Raw genomic sequence first — 19043 nt, forward strand, 5'->3', positions numbered from 1 at the left:
GAGAGCTGTCAAGGGGGAAGTCATCGCGCTGGGGTCTGGCGGGTGACTCGCCCATCACACAGTCCACCCCTCTTCTCCCTCCCGTGCCACGTTAGCAGTAAAATGCCAGGACAGGAGGGTGAGGGGGAGCGTGTACTCGCTGAATGGCACAGCTCAAGCCCGCTTCCCCAAGCTAAGCTGACAAAGCCTGCCACCCTCTCCGGAGGACCCAGCCCCCCTGACTGGAAAGCCAGAATCCAGCCAGGCAAGCGTAGCGGCATCGGTGGGCACTGCCACCTGCCAGTGCAAGGGTCGCCCTTGGTACGGAAGTCTGGCTTCAGGCGGCAGTGACCAGACTGCCTGGGTGTTTGACAGACCTGGCGCCAACCCCCTGAGGGCCCCAGCTGGCCTGCCCTGTGCTCCCCAGGCAGGGATGCCAAAACCCCCTCTCTAGCAGGAAGAGTAGTTTGAATGATCTCAACCAGCAGGACAAGATTCTCCCCCAGCAAAATGGAAACTGTGATTCACTGTGAGAGGAATACGTTGGTGACCACGGGTGAGATGGAGGGAGCCACCTTCGCTCGCAGTCCTGACACACTCCGTCCCTGATTGTCAACAGCCAGCTCTCCCACCCGTGGGGATGGGAGATTCCAGCTGGGTGATTCGGCCCCGCTCCCCGCTGCCTAGAAGACAGACGGTACAGGGCACTACCAACTGTGCGGGCGGAACACGCTTCTCCACATCTTGACAGAGCTACTCAAACCACAGCTCTGCGCAAACACCTGTCTGCCTCCACACGTGATGGCCCTTTCGCTGTCTTTTTTACAAAGTGCAGCACGTCATCCCCTCCATTCACCTGCTTTTAACTCTGAGACGCCAGAAGCCTGAGATGGGCCACGGTGGTCCCTGGTGGTTACATGCACCTCGGGAGGAAATCTAGGAGGCACTCCTTTTATGTGATAAAGAACACACAGGGCATCAGGGGCCACCGAAGGAACCGTCACTGACCAAGGACAGCGTTCCCCATCCAGGGGTGCTGCCTGGACTCAAGATGCAGGGAGACGCCCCCCTTCCGCCGTCCCTTACAATGCCCTTTGGGAGAAGCAAGTCAACAGAGGAAACAGAAAATGAACATTTTTTTCCCGCCATAAAAAGCTTAGGCTAAATCGACATTTCTTCCTCCCAAATTGTTTTTCCTAGTCACTAAAAAAGTATCAAATGTTTGCTTTTGTCCAAAGATATTACATATCCTAGAATTTCTTCAAAATAATATTTAGCTATAGTTTTTCAGCTCCCTTTCTAAATCTTCTAATACCACAACTTTTAATACTTGAGTGCCATTTAAAAAATTCTTCATTATGACAGATGTCAGAGCAATCACCATGCAATTATTATTGAAATCATAGTTTAGAAAAGGAGAGTGTGGCTTCCCTGGCAAAATTCGTAAATGTTTGCCCAGTCATTGAAATCGGACGGAAGTGTACCATGGCAGCCACTTTGGGATTGTGTTATTTGTTCGTTTTAACCTGAAGAGACTGTTGAATTTTCAGGTTATGTATAGCTACTCACATAGCCACAGCATATAAATTCACATTATATGTGTGCTTTCTCCTCCTTTGGGGGAACTTTAAAGGATAAAAAGGACTCAGGTGGGACCCTTAAATAAATTAGCTGTATCTAAATCTTTCAACTTTCTCTCTTAAGAGTGTAATCACTGAGAATTAAAATTTGTATAAATTGTCTTGGACCTTAGCATCCAAGACAAGAAGGGCAAGATGAATGCCTCTTGGGGACCCTAAAGGAGAAAGCCCAGCACAGCTGTAAACGGGAGGACCCAAGAGGGCTGCAGGGTTTCTCAAGGAAGCCCTCAGAGCCCCAGACAGGTGGAATCGAATTTGTTTCTCTTCCCTCTCCCAACCATTTACACAGGCTACAGAGGACTCCCAGGCAGAAATGAACCAAACAAGACAACGAAGTCTGGCATGTTCAACCTCCCTTTTACATGGACAGACTCTCCCACCATCAGCAAGAATCCTGGGAGCAAAATACAGAGGCTAGGGAATAGGCTTCCACCTCCAGCCCCCATACCGCCACCCTTCTAAAGGGGCCACAGCAGCCGAGCTGCAGATGCCCTTCCACGGAGCAAGTAGGGGAGGGGCCGACCTGCCTCCTGCTCTGAACCACTGGGTTGTGGGGAGTTGAAATCTCACAAAAGCACTTTTGTGTGTTACTATCGCACTGCCAAAAACCGCAGCAACAATACAGTGAAAGCACGTAAAAGCCGACACAGACTTGATAGCTAAGCACAAGCACGTGTTGGCCACTCGAGGGCACCATTTGGAAGGGGCTGTGCCTACCTGGCAGACAAGCCCCAGTCCTCTGCAGGAGTCCGCCCCAGGACACCTCCGGGCCTCTTTCAAACCCTAGGAGCCTCCCCCCAGCTCCTTAGGAAAACCTCCTGGGGGGTCTCTAGGGAAAGTCATAGCGCCCCCTTTCCCCATCCCCAGACATTGCACTAGCTTCCTCCTGCGCGCCCCCAAGGCACTGCGAACACCTCGGTCTGCCCAGCTTAGGAGCTGCAGAAACTGGCAGATGCCACGCACCCCCGACCCGATGACATGTCAGGTCAGACTGGCGCTTTAAAACCTCTCCCCCATCTCACCTCCCCCCTCCGAAAATTTTCTTTCCACTTTCTAGCTCATTCCCGATTGGAATTTGTATTTTTTTAAAAAGGTGGCGCTGACCGTTGCAGAGATCTGGGAAGCTCCACAATGCAGTCTTTGACAAATGTTCCTTTTCAAAACTGGGAGGATGTTAGATTTTGAAAGTTCGAGGAAAAAGATAAGGCCTTTTGCAGCGGTTCCTCCCCAGAATAAATGGCCCCGATGCAACGCAAGCCTTCGGAAAGGGCATTACAGCCCTTCCGTCGGTCTCGGGTGCAACACCGGGAACTCTGCCCCCCAGCGGGCCGCGCCCCACACTCAGCCAGAAACAAAAAGGGGTGAAATGAGACTCAAGTATCCCTTTGGCTCCCCCATGCTGAAGCCCCCAATTCCCTAACCCGTTTCTACCCGATTTGGTGCCGGTTACTGTAACAGCAATGCAAAGCCATCCTCTCCCCAAAAGGGGGCGGTGGGCGCAATGGTGATCTGTTTGCAAAATACACATGACTGCGACATTCGGTAGCGTCAAGGTCATCTCTTCCCAGGGCTTTCGGATGTTTCCACCGTAAATGTGCGCATGAGTGACGAAGTGTGTGGGTGTGAGTGTTGGTGTGTGAACGTGCGCTCTCCCTCCTCCGTGCGGCCGCCGGGCCAGACTCCGACACGCAGCCACGTTAGGTGACAGGCTCGGCCCGAAGCTGCTCTCAGCGGGGAGTCCTTGGTGGCGCGGCTGCCCCCTCCCTGGCCCGGCCTGGCCCGCATGCTACCTGCAGCCGCACGCCTCCACTACCATGTCCTCGTATTGCTTGTAGACCACGTTGTTGGCGGCGTCGATGTAGAGGATACTGATGGGGCTGAGGCGCGCGGGCACGCAGCAGGAGGCCGGCGCTGCGTCCGGCGCCATGGAGTTGAGCAGTGTCTGAATGATGGCGTGGTTGGTGGGCTCAAGGTGCGAGCGCAGCGGGAAGTCGCAAACGCCCTCGCAGTGGTACGCTTCGTAGTCCAGCGGCGCGATGATCCAGTCGTCCCAGCCCAGCTCCTTGAAGTCCACGTGCAGGGGCTTGCGGCTACAGCGGCTCCGGCCCCTGCGCCCGTGGCTCCGGCCCTCGCCCCCGCCGCTGCCCTGCGCTGCCCGAGTCCCGGCCAACGCCGTCCGCCGCCGCCTGCGGCCGCCGATGACCGCCGTCGGCAACCCCATGCCAGGTCCCTGATCCGGCGGCGGCTCCGCTGCCAGTGCGGCCCCGAGCGCGCGGGCCTGGGCGCGGATCTCTCGGAACAGGCTCTCCTTCCTCTGCGTGCGGGAGGAGACGACCAGCAGCGCGCGCTCCTCCGCCGCCGCTCCGCCTCCGCCCCGCGAGTCGAAGCCCAGCAGCCGCAGTGCCAGCGGGACCGGCGCGGGACCCGCCACTCCGCGCAGCAAGAGGCAGAACGCGCGGGTGGCGCGCGGCTCCCGACGGTGGCGCCGCAAGGCGTCCGCCACGTCGAACACCTCCCAGCGCGCGGCGTCCAGGGGCTCGGCGGCCCGGGAATGCAGCAAGCGCGGCGCGCGCGCGGCGCTGGGGCACGTGGACAGCAGCAGCAACGGGGGAGTCGCGCTGCCGGGGCCCCGCTCCGGAGACTCGCGGCGCAGCACGCGCAGCTCCGCTCCCACCACCTCGTCGGCGTCGGGAAGGCTGGACACGTCGAACAGGAAGTTCACGCCGGTCTCGGCTGCCGATTCGTCTGCCGGGGACGGGCAGAGACAGAGAAAGAGCGGTGTGAGAGCGAAGCCGGCACTCCTGGCCGTGGGGCCTCCTGACTGCAAATAGCCCACCTGCCCTGGACTTGAGAACAAGGCTCGCTGGAGCCGGCGCCTGCCCGGGCGTCTCGGCTCCAGCCGGAAAGCCGCCAGCCTGGTCCAGAAGAAAGGGAGCCTTAGGTTCAGATTATCTGGATCTGGGTTTTCGTTCATCGAGCCAAACGATTTCCAACCCACGGACATCAACTGAACGCACCCCCGCACCCGAGACCAAGACTTAAGGCCACTACAGTCCCGCTGCCTGCCCCAGGGCCATGGGTTTTCGAAGACTAGGTCGGAGGCCAGATTTTCAGCCGGGGGCAGAAAGAAGGCCCGGTGGGCGCATCAGAGGTCGTGCGCCTCTTCAGGACCTGGAGGCCCGGCCGGCCGCGGTAAGGGGACTGCTCGTTATGGCCCTGCTTAGCCGCCAAGAGAGCCTCGGAGTCGCGGTTGTGCGAAAACGGAAAATTCTTGTCCCCTGTAAACTGCTACGGCTACCTCTCTTCCCCAGCCCAGCCTGGACATTCCAGCCGGCCACGATCTCCCATGCAGGCGGGGGCTGGTCTAGAAGGCGAACGCGCCCTCAGGGCTGCAGAGACCCTTTAGTGCCTCCAGCCTCCTCGCTTTGCTGAAGGGGAACTGAGGCCCAGATTAGGGGCACGGCTCAGCCCCTGGTCGCGATGCGGAACTCCAGGCTCAGCTTCTCCCAGTGTTTCCGCCACCTCCGACGGAGGGGAAAGGCGGCAAAGGAGCGCAAGCAACCTTCTGGGAAGGGTTTGAGGCAGCCAGGACTGCCTTGCTGCAGTGAGGGCAGCGAACCGAGTGAGGTCTCCCCGCCAGTACCCTCTGGTCCCCTCGCAGACTTATTCTTTCCCTCCGTTATGACTCAACTCGGGCTTTGGGATTTTACTTCTGGTTGTGGGCACTTTTTTCTTTTGGGGCTCAGAAAGGAAAAAAGAGTTGAAATTCCACCAAGCAGCAGATAAGGAGCTCCCTTTGAAGAAGGTCATATGGTTTCATTTTGCCCCAAACGCGAAGAGACTGTGCAGACTCCCCCCACTATTGGAGATTTGCTCACCAACCACAGATGCCATGCCATCGACTCCTGGGGTCTGAAGTCTGGGTGCTGCTGGTGACCTCAGGCAGCCCTGCTCCAAGCTGAGGCTCAGGGTGGAGAGGGAAGCAGGAGAGGTACTGGGCAAGCGCTCCCCACCCCTCCCCCATGCTTTCTCCCAAGGGCTTGCTCGCTGCCACACTTTCTCTGAGCTTCTCCTGCAGCCACTCTCAGCTTTGAGATGCTGCCACTGCATCCTCTCCCTCCAGAGAGAGGAAGGAGAGGCGGCCTTACTAGCCTTGCCAACCAAGCAGAGCTCCCCAGGAAAGGATTTAGCTCAGGCTGAGACTACTGAACGCCTAACTCGACCTAAGAAAGAACATCTGGTGCCTCTACAAGCTTAGGGCCCTGCACATCTCACCTCTCCCACAGCTGGGAGCCCACTCTGCAGAGTTAGGGCTGGGGCCTTCCCCGGCTCTGTACACCAGGACTTGGGCTCCCTGTGAGTACCCTAGCATCCCATCCAGGATGCAGGCCAGGCCCTCGGAGAATGCTTGAAAGTTCCCACCAGACTGTAAGGCCATTTGGGCCCAGGATGCCCCTGTATCCCAAATAAAGCAGTCTGGGTAGACGTTATGTGTATGTTGGAGGGGACGAGAGATTTGATCACTGCCCCGCCTCTACCTGCTTTCCCAGGCTAGGGTCGGGCATATACAACCTCCAGTGGCTCCCGGGCAGGACCTGGATTGCAGCAGCACTTACTTTCCGGCCCTATTTGCCTTTCCTTCCTTTCTGCCTTCCATTCTGGGTCTCTGGCTGGATAGAATTAAGGCCGAAATCACTTGCATTTCCTCCTGAAATTAGTTAAATTTTCCCTATCTGTCTGTTTTAATGGCTTCAATAGAGATTAATAAAATCCAGATGACACTCACCAACCACCACAGTCTCACCTAAGTCCTACCTTTGGAGGGCTCAGGGCGGAGTAAGGTGGGGTACTTGGTCCCAGAGAGGCCTGCATTCCTGCAGGGTCGCTGGCCTTCCTCTCCTCTCTACACAACCGGAGTCCTTCACCTCTGGCTCCCCCAGGGGCCCAGCGCAAGGCAGGCACCCATAGCTACACACCTCTACCCAGACGCAGCCTGCTGAGAAGGGCCCTCCCCATACCTGGTGATGCCACCAGCCCCTCCAGAACCATTTACTTTAGTCTGATGCCTGCTGTGTCCCGCATTCCCCTCGTTTCCCCCAGTTTGTACGGCTTTCGCAAGACTGGGAACTGCAGAGCAACGAAGCAGCCGCCGCCGCCACCACTGCGCAGTCCCTCTGGGCCGGACCCCCTCCTTGCTTCTCCGGATCTCCAAAACAGCCTGCCTCCTCGAGGGGACCCGCCGGCCGGCAGGGCCCGGGCAGCCCGGCGGAGGGACGGGCTCAGCCCTCCGGGGCCGGGCCCCGCAAGCTGCCGCGGCTCTAGCCACAGTCCAGGCGCTGCGGGTTCGGGTGCGTGGGCCTCGGCGAACTTTCTAACACCTGAGGCTGGGATGTGCGGGGACCAAGGCCCCCCGAATGGAATGGTGCCGGGACAAGGCTCCGGCGGTGACCTCAGCCTAGGACCCGACAGGATGGACGAGCGCAGTGGAGGTGTGAGTACCTTGGGTCGCCTGGTCTGCGAAGCCGGTGATTGTGTCCGCGCGGCCGTGGCGGCCAGAACCCGAGGTGGAGGCGGCGACTGCCCCGGCCGGAGCCCTCCCGGCCAGGCTCCGGTAAAGCGACATCATGAACTGGTGCGGCACCACCGAGCCGTTCCTGAAGCCGGAGCCCGCGGCGCGGCGCGCGGCGCGGGGCCCGGGAGCCGCGGCGGCCGGGGCAGCGGAGGCGCCCGCAGTCGCGGCGAGGGTCCTCCCGCCGCCGCCGCCGCCCCCCGGACTCCCGGTCGGCCCTGCCCCCGCCGCTCGCAGCACGGCGGCCGCTTCGAGCCCGTCGCGGGGGCGGCAAGCGCTCAGCAGCCAGAGGCACAGCGCGGCGGCCGCGCTCAGGTCCATGGGCTCCGAGGGCCAGGCGGGCGGGCGACGCGGGCTCCGTGGCTTCGGGAAGTCCCCCGGCGCCTTTTGAACATAGTGTTTAATAATGGGGGAAGTGTGCGCAGCAAGCTGCGGCCCCCCCTCCTCTACCACCCCACCCCCGCCCAACGCCCGGAGCAGCGCCCCCTGCTGAACACTCGAGCGGCAGCGCCGCGCCCCCTACTCCGGCCTAACGCTGAGCCCAGGGCCGGAGCCTCCTCCCCCCGCCGAAGCGCTTCGCCCGCACACTCGCCAGGCGAGTGTCACCGGCCGGAGGCTCCCGCCACAAGCCGGGGCCCCGCCTCGCTCTCCCAGGGCAAAGTGACCCCCTCCGCCCTCGCTGCGCCCGGGCCAAATGCGCCCTCGGGAGTCAGAGGCTCCGAGATACCGCGCGTACCCGCCCAGCGTCTTCCCCACTCCCCTGCGGAGAAGCACCCGCCCCCCGCCCGCTCCTGTTCTGCAGGGGCCCGAGACGCCAGAAGTGCAGCCGTGGAGGGGCTCGGCCTCGCCTGTCAGTGCCACGATCCCGTGGCCATCGCGCACAGAGAGGCCACCAGGGCGCGCAGGGTTGACACAAAAGCGCGTTTTTGATCACCGGTTCCGCGGTTCCCCACCCTGGCACATCTTCCAAAGATCGGAGCGGGAGGCCGGAGCAGGGGAGGGGGCCCGTAGGGAAGAGAGGGCTAGCGGCCGGAAGGACAGCGGGACAAGGACCGACGGTCGAAAATCAAAGGTTTGGGCGCGGAACACGCGCTTAGACGGGAGCCGGGATCTTAAAGGAGTTCAGGAACTACGAAGGCAGCCCCAGGGTGATGAGGGGACTCCCGCGCGAGAGCGGCTCCCCGAGTTCGTCTGTGCGTCGAAAGTGAGGACCTTCCGCCCGCCTCCCAGGGGACCCGGCTAACAGAAACGGGCTACCGGGTATGTTGGGGCGCGGGCAGAGCCGGGAGGGCGGGCGGTGAAGAGCCTCGGGGTGGCGCCTCCGTACTTCCTTCCCGGGCCTCGGTTCTCCCGCAGGGCGGGGGATGGATGGAGGGGGTGCCCGGGACCGCAGTCTCGCGGGCAGCTTGGCACTTGGGTCCGCAGCCCGCAGGGGTAGGTCCCCGGGAGGCCACATCTCAGGGAGACGCTCCAGGGAGGGTGGTCGTCGGCGGGTGTCGGCTTAGCTCCACCAGCAGCCCGGACATCCCTCGAATGCGGGAAAGCCCAGCGGATGGACGATCCGCTGTTGCTCGGACAGAGGGCTGGAGCCGGACGTATTCCCGTAGCAGGGCAGGCGCGTCTTTTTATTTTAAAATTATATTTGCTACCGAACTGGAAATCTAGGCGGGGGTAGTGTGTCACGGTTACTCTGAGTGGGCCATCAGCGTCAACCCGACGCCACCGGACCCAAAGCCGCGTGAGTCCCTCTCTCGCCCGGCTGCCCCGCACTGTGACCCACGGAAGACGCCCGGCCCGGGGAGCTCCTGGGCCGAGTGCGGCCCCAGGCTTCTGAGTTCCCCAACACCCGCTGCTTCGTCCCAAGCGAGCTCCTCAGTCGTCGCCCTGCCGACCACCGCGGAGACGCAGCGCCCGCTCAGCTGGGGACTCTGGGCCACACACCTCACGGGGTCGTATGGGAGCAGGAGAGGCCTGGCAAAAGGTCGTAACTCGCGGACCCCAGGCGGATCAGGGGGGCGGAGGAAAAAGGCCCGAGGTTCGCGAAGGAATGTCTGCGCAGGAAGGGCGGTGGGAGGCTGGGATGACCGGGGCTGCCTTAACCCCCCTTGCCTTTGGGACCGAGGGCCGAGAGCCCCGACAAGGTCGTGGTCACGGGTCTCCCTCTCTGCGTGGTCCCGGTACAGAGCGGCCCTGCACGAACCCACGCAGGCTCTCTGACAGAGCCACCCCCTAGAGACACAGGTCAGTCAGAATAGTGGCCGCCCAGCCACCGGTCTCGCCGCTGATGCCGGTGCTGCGTCCCTGCTGTCTTTCTTGGCCCCCTTTCCTGCTTCAGCCAGGCACAGAAGTTTTGCATATCATCTCGTCTGTGATTTGCACAAACACCCTAGGAACCCTGAGCTGGGGTCAAGTAGTCCTGGTTCTGGTCATGGCTTTGCTCTTAACAACCAGTCCCTTGCATCATCTGGGCTTCAACTTCTCCAGCTGTGTGAGGGAGAGGATGGAAGGGTCCTGGCCCAGGCTTGGTACAGCAGGTGCCAAATAAACGTTTGTTAATTACATGATACCTCCACCTTGAGGTCACCTTGGGGCTTAGGAATTAGGGACGTGTTGGGGTCCATGTGCTCTTGCTGTCCCTGTGGGAGCAGGCCATTAAGCTTCTTTGAGACTGAATTTCCTCATCTATAAAATGGGGAGATTCTCACTTCAGGAAGGTGGTGTGTGTCCAGGATAACAGGCTGGCACAGAGGAGGCTCAATCGCCCTGCCTCTGTTAGTCGGTTCTGGGGCCCCAGGGAGATGATGGCCACGAGAGAAGTAGCTTCTAGGCACTGGAAGGCTCTGGAGGAGACTGCTGGGGGGAGGGGTGTGGGATGCTGCTGCTCGAGCCACCACCCACCAGCTGCGTGTGCTTGAGCCAGGCCTTAGCTGCTGTCACCTGTGTTTCTTGGTCTGTAAAGTGAGGCGGTGATGCATTCATTCATTGTTTATCCATCCCTCTATTCGTTCCTTCTTTCCAGTAAATACCGTGAGCAGCCTTCCATGTGTTGTGGATTCAGCAATGCACAGGACAAACGCATGGAGCTTTTGTAAGGGCAGAAGAGACAGGGAACACGTAAATCCATAAATGCACGTGAATGTACAGTGCACTGTTAGGTGGTTCAAAGTAAAGTGATGGGAAGGGGGGGATGGGGGGCCTTTTTGACCAGCCACGCTGGAGAGGAGGGAGGGAGGGGGCCTGGGCCATGTCTGGCTCCCTTCCTCTCAAATAACGACGATAACTGTTAATAATGGTCACTGTTAACCAAATAATGATGCTTCTTCTCCAAGTGCCAGGGGTCCTGCCAACTGCTTAACGTAACTCATGTCACTTCATTCTCACCACTGCCGTGTCCTGTGAGGTAGGTATTATTATTCCCATTTTACTGACAAAGAAAGTTGAGTCGCAAAGAAATTTAACCCCTTTCCCAGGTCACCTAGTGAGTGGCAGAGCCTGCAGTCAGCAACGCTTGGCCGGGCAAAGGGTTACCCCTGGCTGCCCAGAGGGGAGGGGAGATTGTGGGGGGCTGGACCTGCAACACCCTCCCCAACTCCAGTGGACAGGCAGAGGGTCCTGGCTTTCCTTGCAAGCTCTTTGGAAAATTCTCGGCAGAAAAAGAACTCTCAGGTCCAGGTGAGGATTAGGAAAGCATCCTCTTAGGGGCTCCTTCCTGCCTCTGGCGTCAGCTGGGAGCTCACAACACCCGCCACTGCACACACTCTGTCATCACCAGCACCAAGGCCTGCCGTGACTGGAAAAGCCACGGAGCTCAGAGTAGGACGGGCTAGTAGGAGCACGTGGTCCAATGGCTAAGTTTACATGATGTGACATGATGGCCTAGCGAGTCAGGCCCACAGTGAGGGCTTGACTTGACCAGGACTCTGGATGCCCTGTCCAGAGCTTCCCTGGGACCCATGACTGAGCATCAGGCTGGAGTGCAGGCAGCACCCTCCCTGAGCACAGAGGAACTTGAGACCAGGAGTTCCCAGCCCTCTATGCCTGACTCTGTGAAGCTGAGGCCTTCTGGTGAGCAGGTGGCCTTTTGGGGCCACAGTGTCAGGCTGGCCCAGGCTCGCCTGGGGCTTCCTCCTGGGGGACACGGGGAGCCTTTGGTAGGTGGGCCAGGCAGGAGGGAGCTAGTGTTCCCAGCCTGGAGACCCGGAAGTTGTATCCTACCTGCTGCAAAGTGCACTTTGAAGGTGGATTCCTATTCCTCTGTGTTGCCCCAGCAGTCAGTGTGCAGCTGGGGATGAGGCTCAGGGGCCGGTGCAGGAAGTTTAGAGAGGCTGGGAGAAAACTGGGGCTGGAGTTCCAACTTCCGTTCTTTATTAGTCTGAAGACCACCCCCCTAGTCTCCCAAGAGCGCCAGACTTCAGCTGTTAGCTCCTCAGGGAGGGGAGATGAGACTGGCCCCAACAGGGGGAGGAGGAGAAAAGCAGTCTGGTTGGGGGCGGGGTGTGTTTCTTGACTGGGGTGGGCAGGAGCTGTCCCCACATTCTCATCCCCAGATCCTTCCCTCGGAGAGCACTTTGCCGCTCCTCCGTCCTTTGCAGAAGCTGTTTGCTTTCTCTGACCACCAGGTTTCTGACTCAGGTCCTAGAATCCAAGGATCTGAAGGAATATTTTGGATTATTTGGGCCAACTTTTCACGTTATGCCTGATTCATCACAAACTGCTACCCAGGCTGTGCTTGCATAGCTGCAGTGATGGGAACTCCCTCCCAATCCCAGGCAGCCTTCTGATAGCTCTGAAGGTGGGGAAGTCTGCACATGAGACCCGTGAGGACCACCACACCTCTCAAAGGCACCTCTGCTGATGGGACTTCACACGCCACCTGGAACATGAGCTGGCACACTGGCTTGATGCTACTTAGGAAGCTGGTCTTGGATTCTCCCAGCTTGAACCACTGGAAATTGGACCCCCCGCCTCCTGCTGCAGCCTGCTCAGTCTAGAGCCAGTGTCTCCTGCCACACCAGGCACGAGGCCCCACGTCTGATGACAAGAGCATCAGAAGTTTCCTTAGAGATGCCCTGCTCTATACCTTGCATTGCCCACATAGGGCATCCAAGCCCCCAAGGAGGGAAAGGGATCAGTACCCTGTCATTTGGCATCACAGCCACCAGGGATGATGGGGCCCCTCTGAGATCCTGTGCCTCTGCTCTCTGTGCAGCTCAGAAGGTCTCTTCCCAGCTCTGCCCCGGGTACCCTGGAGGTGAGGAAGAGGAGGGATGAGGGCTCAGCCTCCACCCTGTCCATTGTTAGGGGTTCTGGGTCCCTGCAGCCCAGCACTATTGTGGAAGGTAAAACAGATGCCCCCTGGCTATGATGTTGATGGTTCCCGAGAGTCAAGAGGCCAGAATTCAAATCTGGCCTCTATCCTTGGACCGCAAGTCCCTTGGCCCTTCCTGGCTTTCGATCCCCAAAGGCACAGTGAGGTTGACAATCAAATGTCCACCGAGGGTCCACCTGTGAGAGGTGGAGAGCATGTGAAGATGGGACCCAGTGCCAGGGACCTAACCAGGAACCTGCCCGCAGTCTGGACCTACCATGGCTGTTGTGATTCAGAGCTGGAGAGGGTTCGCGCGGAGGAGGCAGGGTTAGCCTGCGGCTCTGACCCGAGAAGGTGTCCCTGGGAGGGCGGGGGAGGGAATATGGTGACAACAGACTCCAGAGGGAGCCACCTACCAGCACATCTGGTGCTGTTGTTCTCCATTCAGCCAGACATGTGCCGCAGCCATCTCCCCCAGAAAGACCAGGGATGCGGCTGTGGGTATGGGGAGATCCCATCAGGGTTCTGGCTCAGTCCCATCTGATGTCCGGGTCTGGGCTTCCTCAGGCTCAGAAGCATTTCCCATGCTCAGTGGAGGGCTGCCTCCCCCCAGGTTACCCAGGACAACAGCTCTGGAATCCACACCAGGGTTGGCTGCAGCCTGGCTCCCGGCCACCGGCTTGGCCTACCTTTGAGTGGGGAGGGGAAGGGACCGAGAAGAAGGGAGTGAGATAGCTTCTTTTCCAGCAGTTTCACGGGGGACCTCTCAGAGCCCTTCCTTGGGTTTGGGACAAATGGCAGCAGGCTGGCGGGTACTGCCATCTGCTGGTCACTGGGTATAACAGCACCACAGTGTGGCTGAACTCCCTCCTGCTCGGATTTACAGACCAGGCCAGTCTGGGAGAAGACTCAGGAACCCCTGCACCCGCACCCTGCAGTTGAACCAGCTTACCTGGAGCTCTAAGGTATCCTGGGAGTTGAGGGGACAAGGATGACACACCTCCGCTGAGGTCAGGAAAGAAACTAGAATATGGGGTCATGATAAAGACCTGGCTTCCAATCTACCTTTGCAGTGCACCAGCTTTGTGACCTTGATTAAGTTAATTGACCAGTCAACCTCCATCTTTAAATGGAGACAGGGATTCCTACCTGTCAGGTGTGCCTAAGAATAAAGGAAACAAAGTAGGTAAAGTCCTTACCATAGTGCCTGGCTCAATAAATGGTGGCTTTTACAGTTTTCTAATTAAGTCCTGGTTTAACCAGTTGGAAGTCTAATCTAACCTGTCCATCCAGTCGCCTCTGTACAGCCACTGTCTTTGAGGCATTTCCCCTCTATGCATATCGCTAGTCTGAAGTTGTGTCTCCATTAGATTTTTCTTGGAGACCTTTGTGGACACGTAAGATTAAAACAAAACAAACTCCTTTTGGAATAAAAACGGGCAATTCTTAGAATGTGCAGTGATTCAGAATGCCCAGTCCTCCAATCTTGGTGAGATAGGAGCCCAGGGATTCTGTTCTAGACACACAATGAATAGAGAACCAAACTGTCCTCTTTGTCTGGGAAGATAGGTGCTGACAGACGTCAGGAGCGGAGTTGGAGGACCCAGAAGTTGTGTCCCCCAGTCCAGGATGTGAGACTTTGTGGACGCCCCAGAGCATGAGGACATTGGGACCAAAATGTCTCCTGGTTCCCACAGCAGAGTGTTGAGCAGGAGCATGATGGGGCTGAGCCAGGGACCTGGTGTCACCAAGTTGGGTGACCTGTCTCAGGTCTTCTGGCCCACATGGCAAAGGCATCTGTGAGCTCCTCAGGGGGCCAGTCTCTGAGGCTGCCCTGCAAAGGATGAGGCTACCTACAAAACTGGGGACTTGGCCTTAAGCCACAGCAACCCCCGTGTGCTTCCCACTTTCCTAGGTAGCTGATCCACCTCTAAATAATACCTTAATTTAGGGCAGAGACCCAGCTGGGTTCTGTCCTCCCAGACATTTTTTCCTGGCTTGGATAAAGAGTTGGAGAACTCTGATCAAAGTGCTTATCCTGATTGCTGGGGGCACAAATCTGAAAGAGTTAGAAGAACATAGGGTGACAGAATCAAAATCCCAAAAGTCACCAGCAAATCATTGCAAATTAAAAGAATAGTGGGGTGCCATTTTTCTTCACTTCTCAGGTCAGTAAAACTGAAGAATGTAAAATCCATCATTGGTGAGAGGAGAAACAAGTGGGCATTCTACATACCCTTGGTGGGAATATAAGTTCAGAGAGATTTTTCCAAGAGCACTGTGACAGCAGCAATATATATATATATATATATATTTTTTTTTTGCTGTACGCGGGCCTCTCACTGTTGTGGCCTCTCCCGTTGCGGAGCACAGGCTCCGGACGCGCAGGCCCAGCGGCCATGGCTCACGGGCCCAGCCGCTCCGCGGCATATGGGACCCTCGCGGACCGGGGCACGAACCGGCGTCCCCTGCATCGGCAGGCGGACTCTCAACCACTGCGCCACCAGGGAAGCCCACCAGCAGCAATATTTTAAAGAAGGAAATCCTTTGATTCAGCACTTTCAGTTGTAGAAATTTAATTTGTTACAGGTATACTCACACAAGTGAAGATAAACATACAAGGATTTTAAAAATTGAGGTAATAGTGAAAACTGGAAATGACCAAAATGGAACTTAATAGGGTAATGACAAAATAAAGTATGATACACCCTCACGTGGATTGGTTTTCCCCTATTATAAGAATGAGCTAGATTGCGGGCATCTTTCTGTGCAATATTGAACGCTGTAATACAAGGAGGGCAGAGTACAGCGAGCAAGGAGCAGACTCTCAGCTACCCACACAATGGTCAAGCCACACTGGTGGACGTGTGTCTGTCCAGGTGTCACTGTGTCTGTCGCTGTCCTTCCACCCATGCTCTGTATCCCAGCCCTCTTACCTCCTCAGGGATCTCTCTCACTTCTTTCTGCTCTAAAAACAGATTCACATTTTTACATCATGAAACAATTAACCCTCCTTGGAGAGCTTCATTATCAGATTTCAATATAAGCGAATTCCCATGTAGCGCTTGAAGTGGAATTGACAGATCAGGACAACAGGATAGGGAGTCCGGAAGCAAATCACGATGTTTGTAAATATTTATAATACAATAATGGTGACAATTCCAATGGAGGAAAGGATGATGAATTCAATAAAACTTACTAATGAATGATACTGGGTAATGATACTGACTATGGATTTTGAGAAAAAAGAAAATGACCCTTGTCTCTTGACATAAACCAAAATTAATTCCTAGTGGATCAAGGAATTGATTGGAGACAACATATTTGGAGGAAATATGTGAATATTTATACAGTCTGGGGTAAGGAACACTTTTCTAAGTATAATTTCATTGTAAAAACAACCACCAAGAGAAATGTCCACGGTTGGAACTACATAAAAATCTTAAAACCTGCATGTAAAAAAATTCTAAAAACAGAATGGACCTTGACCAACGGACCCAACTCAACATCACCAGTCATGGGGACGCTGACATCACGTGTCACCTGATGTGGTCACCAGCATAGTGCTCCTGCCAGATGGTAACCTGCATCGAACCATGGAATTAATTAGACATATCCTAACCCCGGAGCATCCTAACCATTGGTGTGGGCCCCTCGAAGATGGCAGCATCATGGATGATGGAAAAGCCCAGGAACTGTTAGAATAAAAGAGACTAAAGGAACATGACAATTAAATACAATGCACAGCCCTCCATGCCATTCCTGATGGGCAGTGGAGGGAGGGGAAAGCGGTTGTAAATAAAAGGCACTATTGGGACAACTGAGCAAACTGGAATATGATTGTGTGTTAGGTAATAGTATATATAGTGTCAATGTCAAATTTCCTGCCTATGGCCTTGTGGTTATGAAGGAGAATGTCCAGGCTCTAAGAAATTACTCGCTGAAGTATTTATCAATAGAATGAAGCGTCATGATGTCTACAGCCAACGCTTACATGTTTCGGGAAAAACACAGAGACAGAGAGAGAGAGAGAGGCTGAAGCAAACATGGCAATGTTAACAATTCTGCAGTGCATCGGAGACATGCAGCCCACTCCCCTCTCCACGCCTGAAGTGCTCGTCCCCCTCTCCCTGATGCTGAGAGTACTGGCAGGTCTCTGCTCAGTCCTTCCTGGGGCTCATCTTGGCTGAAGAGAGCTGCCTCATCCAAGGTCGGGCCCCTCCTGGGGCAGCCCACATCCGAGACTGGTCGATGTCCGATGTCCGGAGTATAAAGGTCCACCCCCTTATCTCAGCCCAGCTCCCCCTGCGATAGGCTGGGGTCTCTGCTGTGTTTGCATCACACTCAGCTCCCTCCACCCAGCCCCCTACCTCCACTACGTCCAGGTGACCTTCCTGCTGGTTCCATTTCAGACAGAACCCAACTTAGGTGAAGGGTGTACGGATGTAGTATGAACCCTTCCACTTTGCTGTGAATTTGAAACTTTTTCAAAATAAACACTTAGGGGGAAAATATTTAAAAATAAATAAGGGATAATATCACAAAGTGTTAGTACCTTTAATATATAAAGCATCCTTACAAATCAACAAGAATAAGAGCTTTTTTTAATGTACAAAGGAAATAAACAGGAGAGTTAGAAACATTCTAAGACCAACAAACTGGTGAAAATGTATTTAACCTCACTAGTAATCAAATAAATGTACTTCTAAAACAAGAAATATCATTTTTCACTTAACAAAGTCGAGAGGATTTAAGAAAATGAATCCAGGGCTGGAAAGGGTTTGGGAGGCACACTTCATCCAGCCTTTCTGGGACAGTTTGGTGGTAGATGTCAAAGCCATGGAATAAATTTTGCAACCCTGTGTGCCCAAGTTCTCAGCCTTCTGCGGTCCTCTTTCCCATAATATCCAAACAAAAAAGCTGGATTTGCTGTGACCAGGCAGTGGAAGTTCCTGAGGATTCCCTGGAGCCTGTGCTTCCACAGACACCTTTCAATCCATGCTCCTTCCTAATTGCTCCTGACTTGTCACTTTTTGGAACTGTGGTGCTGTGAACTCTGCATCCCACACCTGATGCCATTTCCTTCCCTTATTTCAAAGATCATTTCCCCAAGACTGGTGTGCATGGTGGCTTGGGAGGGTTTGGGTTACAGAGCAGAATGTGCCTTCTCCACGTGGCTGGGGGCCCCCCCACTCATCTCTCCCAGAGCTCAGGTAGATAACTCCCCCCAAATTTCTTTCATTTCATAACACAAAGATATTAAACTCTGGGTCTCATTTCTCTTCTCCCAATCTCCCGAGACCCTCCCTCCCTCAACAAAGTACACAGAGACTCACCAAAGTGTTTTCTGACACTCTAGCACTTTCCCTCCAAACTTCCCCCTCATGTATTTGGCTCAAACATCAGCCAGCATTTCAAAGCCCACCCAGCCATCTCCCACCACCCACACACCACCTTTCCATCATATACACGTAGCTTAAGGACTGGCCAAGTAAGTTATGGTACATTTGCACACAATATTCTAAGTAATCATTTAAAATGATGGTTTGGGAGGAAATTTAACATGGAAAGATGTTTACAGGGTAGTAAATGAAAAAGCAAGTTACAAAACAGTATAGCCAGTAAGGTTATGTATCGTTTAAAAGAAAAGCTAGGGACTTCCCTGGTGGTGCAGTGGTTACGAATCCCCCTGCCAATGCAGGGGACACGGGTTCGATCCCTGGTCTGGGAAGATCCCACATGCCGCGGAGCAACAAAGCCCATGCACCACAACTACTGAGCCTACGCACTAGAGGCCGTGAACCACAACTACGGAGGCCTCACGCCACAACTACTGAAGCCCGTGCGCCTAGAGCCTGTGCTCTGCAACAAGAGAAGCCACCACAATGAGAAGCCCGTGCACCGCAACGAAGACCCAATGCAGCCAAAAAAAAAAAAAAGCTAATTTCTTATACACAGGAATAGAAAAAATGTCAGGAAGGCAAGAACAGCAAAAACATTAATAATTGTTACGTCTGGTATCAAATGAGAGGTGCTTTTTTTTGTTGTTGTTTGTTTGTTTGTTTTTTGTGGTACGCGGGCCTCTCACTGTTGTGGCCTCTCCCGTTGCGGAGCACAGGCTCCGGACGCGCAGGCTCAGCAGCCATGACTCACGGACCCAGCCGCTCTGCGGCATGTGGGATCTTCCCGGACCGGGGCACGAACCCGTGTCCCCTGCATCGGCAGGCGGACTCTCAACCACTGCGCCACCAGGGAAGCCCGAGAGGTGCTTTTTATTTTATTTTATGTTTTACTATCCATATTTTCTAGTTTTTCAGCAACAAGCATGAATTATCTCTGTGTAATAGTTCTAGAAAATCTCGGCTTGCCTCCTCTGCTTCAGAATCGAGCTTCTGGATGGTGAAGATTGTACCTTATCTGAGATGCGTTATCCGGTGCTATCGAAACATTGTGTTAAAACTATCTGGAGGGACTTCCCTGGTGGTCCAGTGGTTAAGACTCTGCACTCAATGCAGGTGGGCCCTGGTTCGATCCCTAGTCAGGGAAC

At 55.5% G+C, this 19043-nt stretch overlaps 1 protein-coding gene across 2 annotated transcripts; it reads right to left on the bottom strand.

Moving 5' to 3' along the window:
• Positions 1 to 3405: 3405 nt before the first annotated feature.
• On the bottom strand, positions 3406 to 7509 carry GDF7 (growth differentiation factor 7; the record flags this gene model as incomplete). 2 transcript variants are annotated; one of them, XM_079721251.1, is made up of 2 exons in its annotated part: positions 3406 to 4352; positions 7119 to 7509. In XM_079721251.1, the coding sequence occupies 2 exons, from the start codon at positions 7507 to 7509 to the stop codon at positions 3406 to 3408; spliced, it is 1338 nt and encodes a 445-aa protein (XP_079577377.1). The 2 variants fall into 2 exon arrangements, with proteins under 2 accessions (XP_079577377.1, XP_079577376.1); XM_079721250.1 differs by having other exon boundaries at positions 3406 to 4364.
• Between the last annotated feature and the right edge of the window lie 11534 nt (positions 7510 to 19043).

Source organism: Hyperoodon ampullatus, assembly GCF_949752795.1.
Source record: "Hyperoodon ampullatus genome assembly, chromosome: 15".
Lineage (NCBI taxonomy): Eukaryota > Metazoa > Chordata > Mammalia > Artiodactyla > Ziphiidae > Hyperoodon > Hyperoodon ampullatus.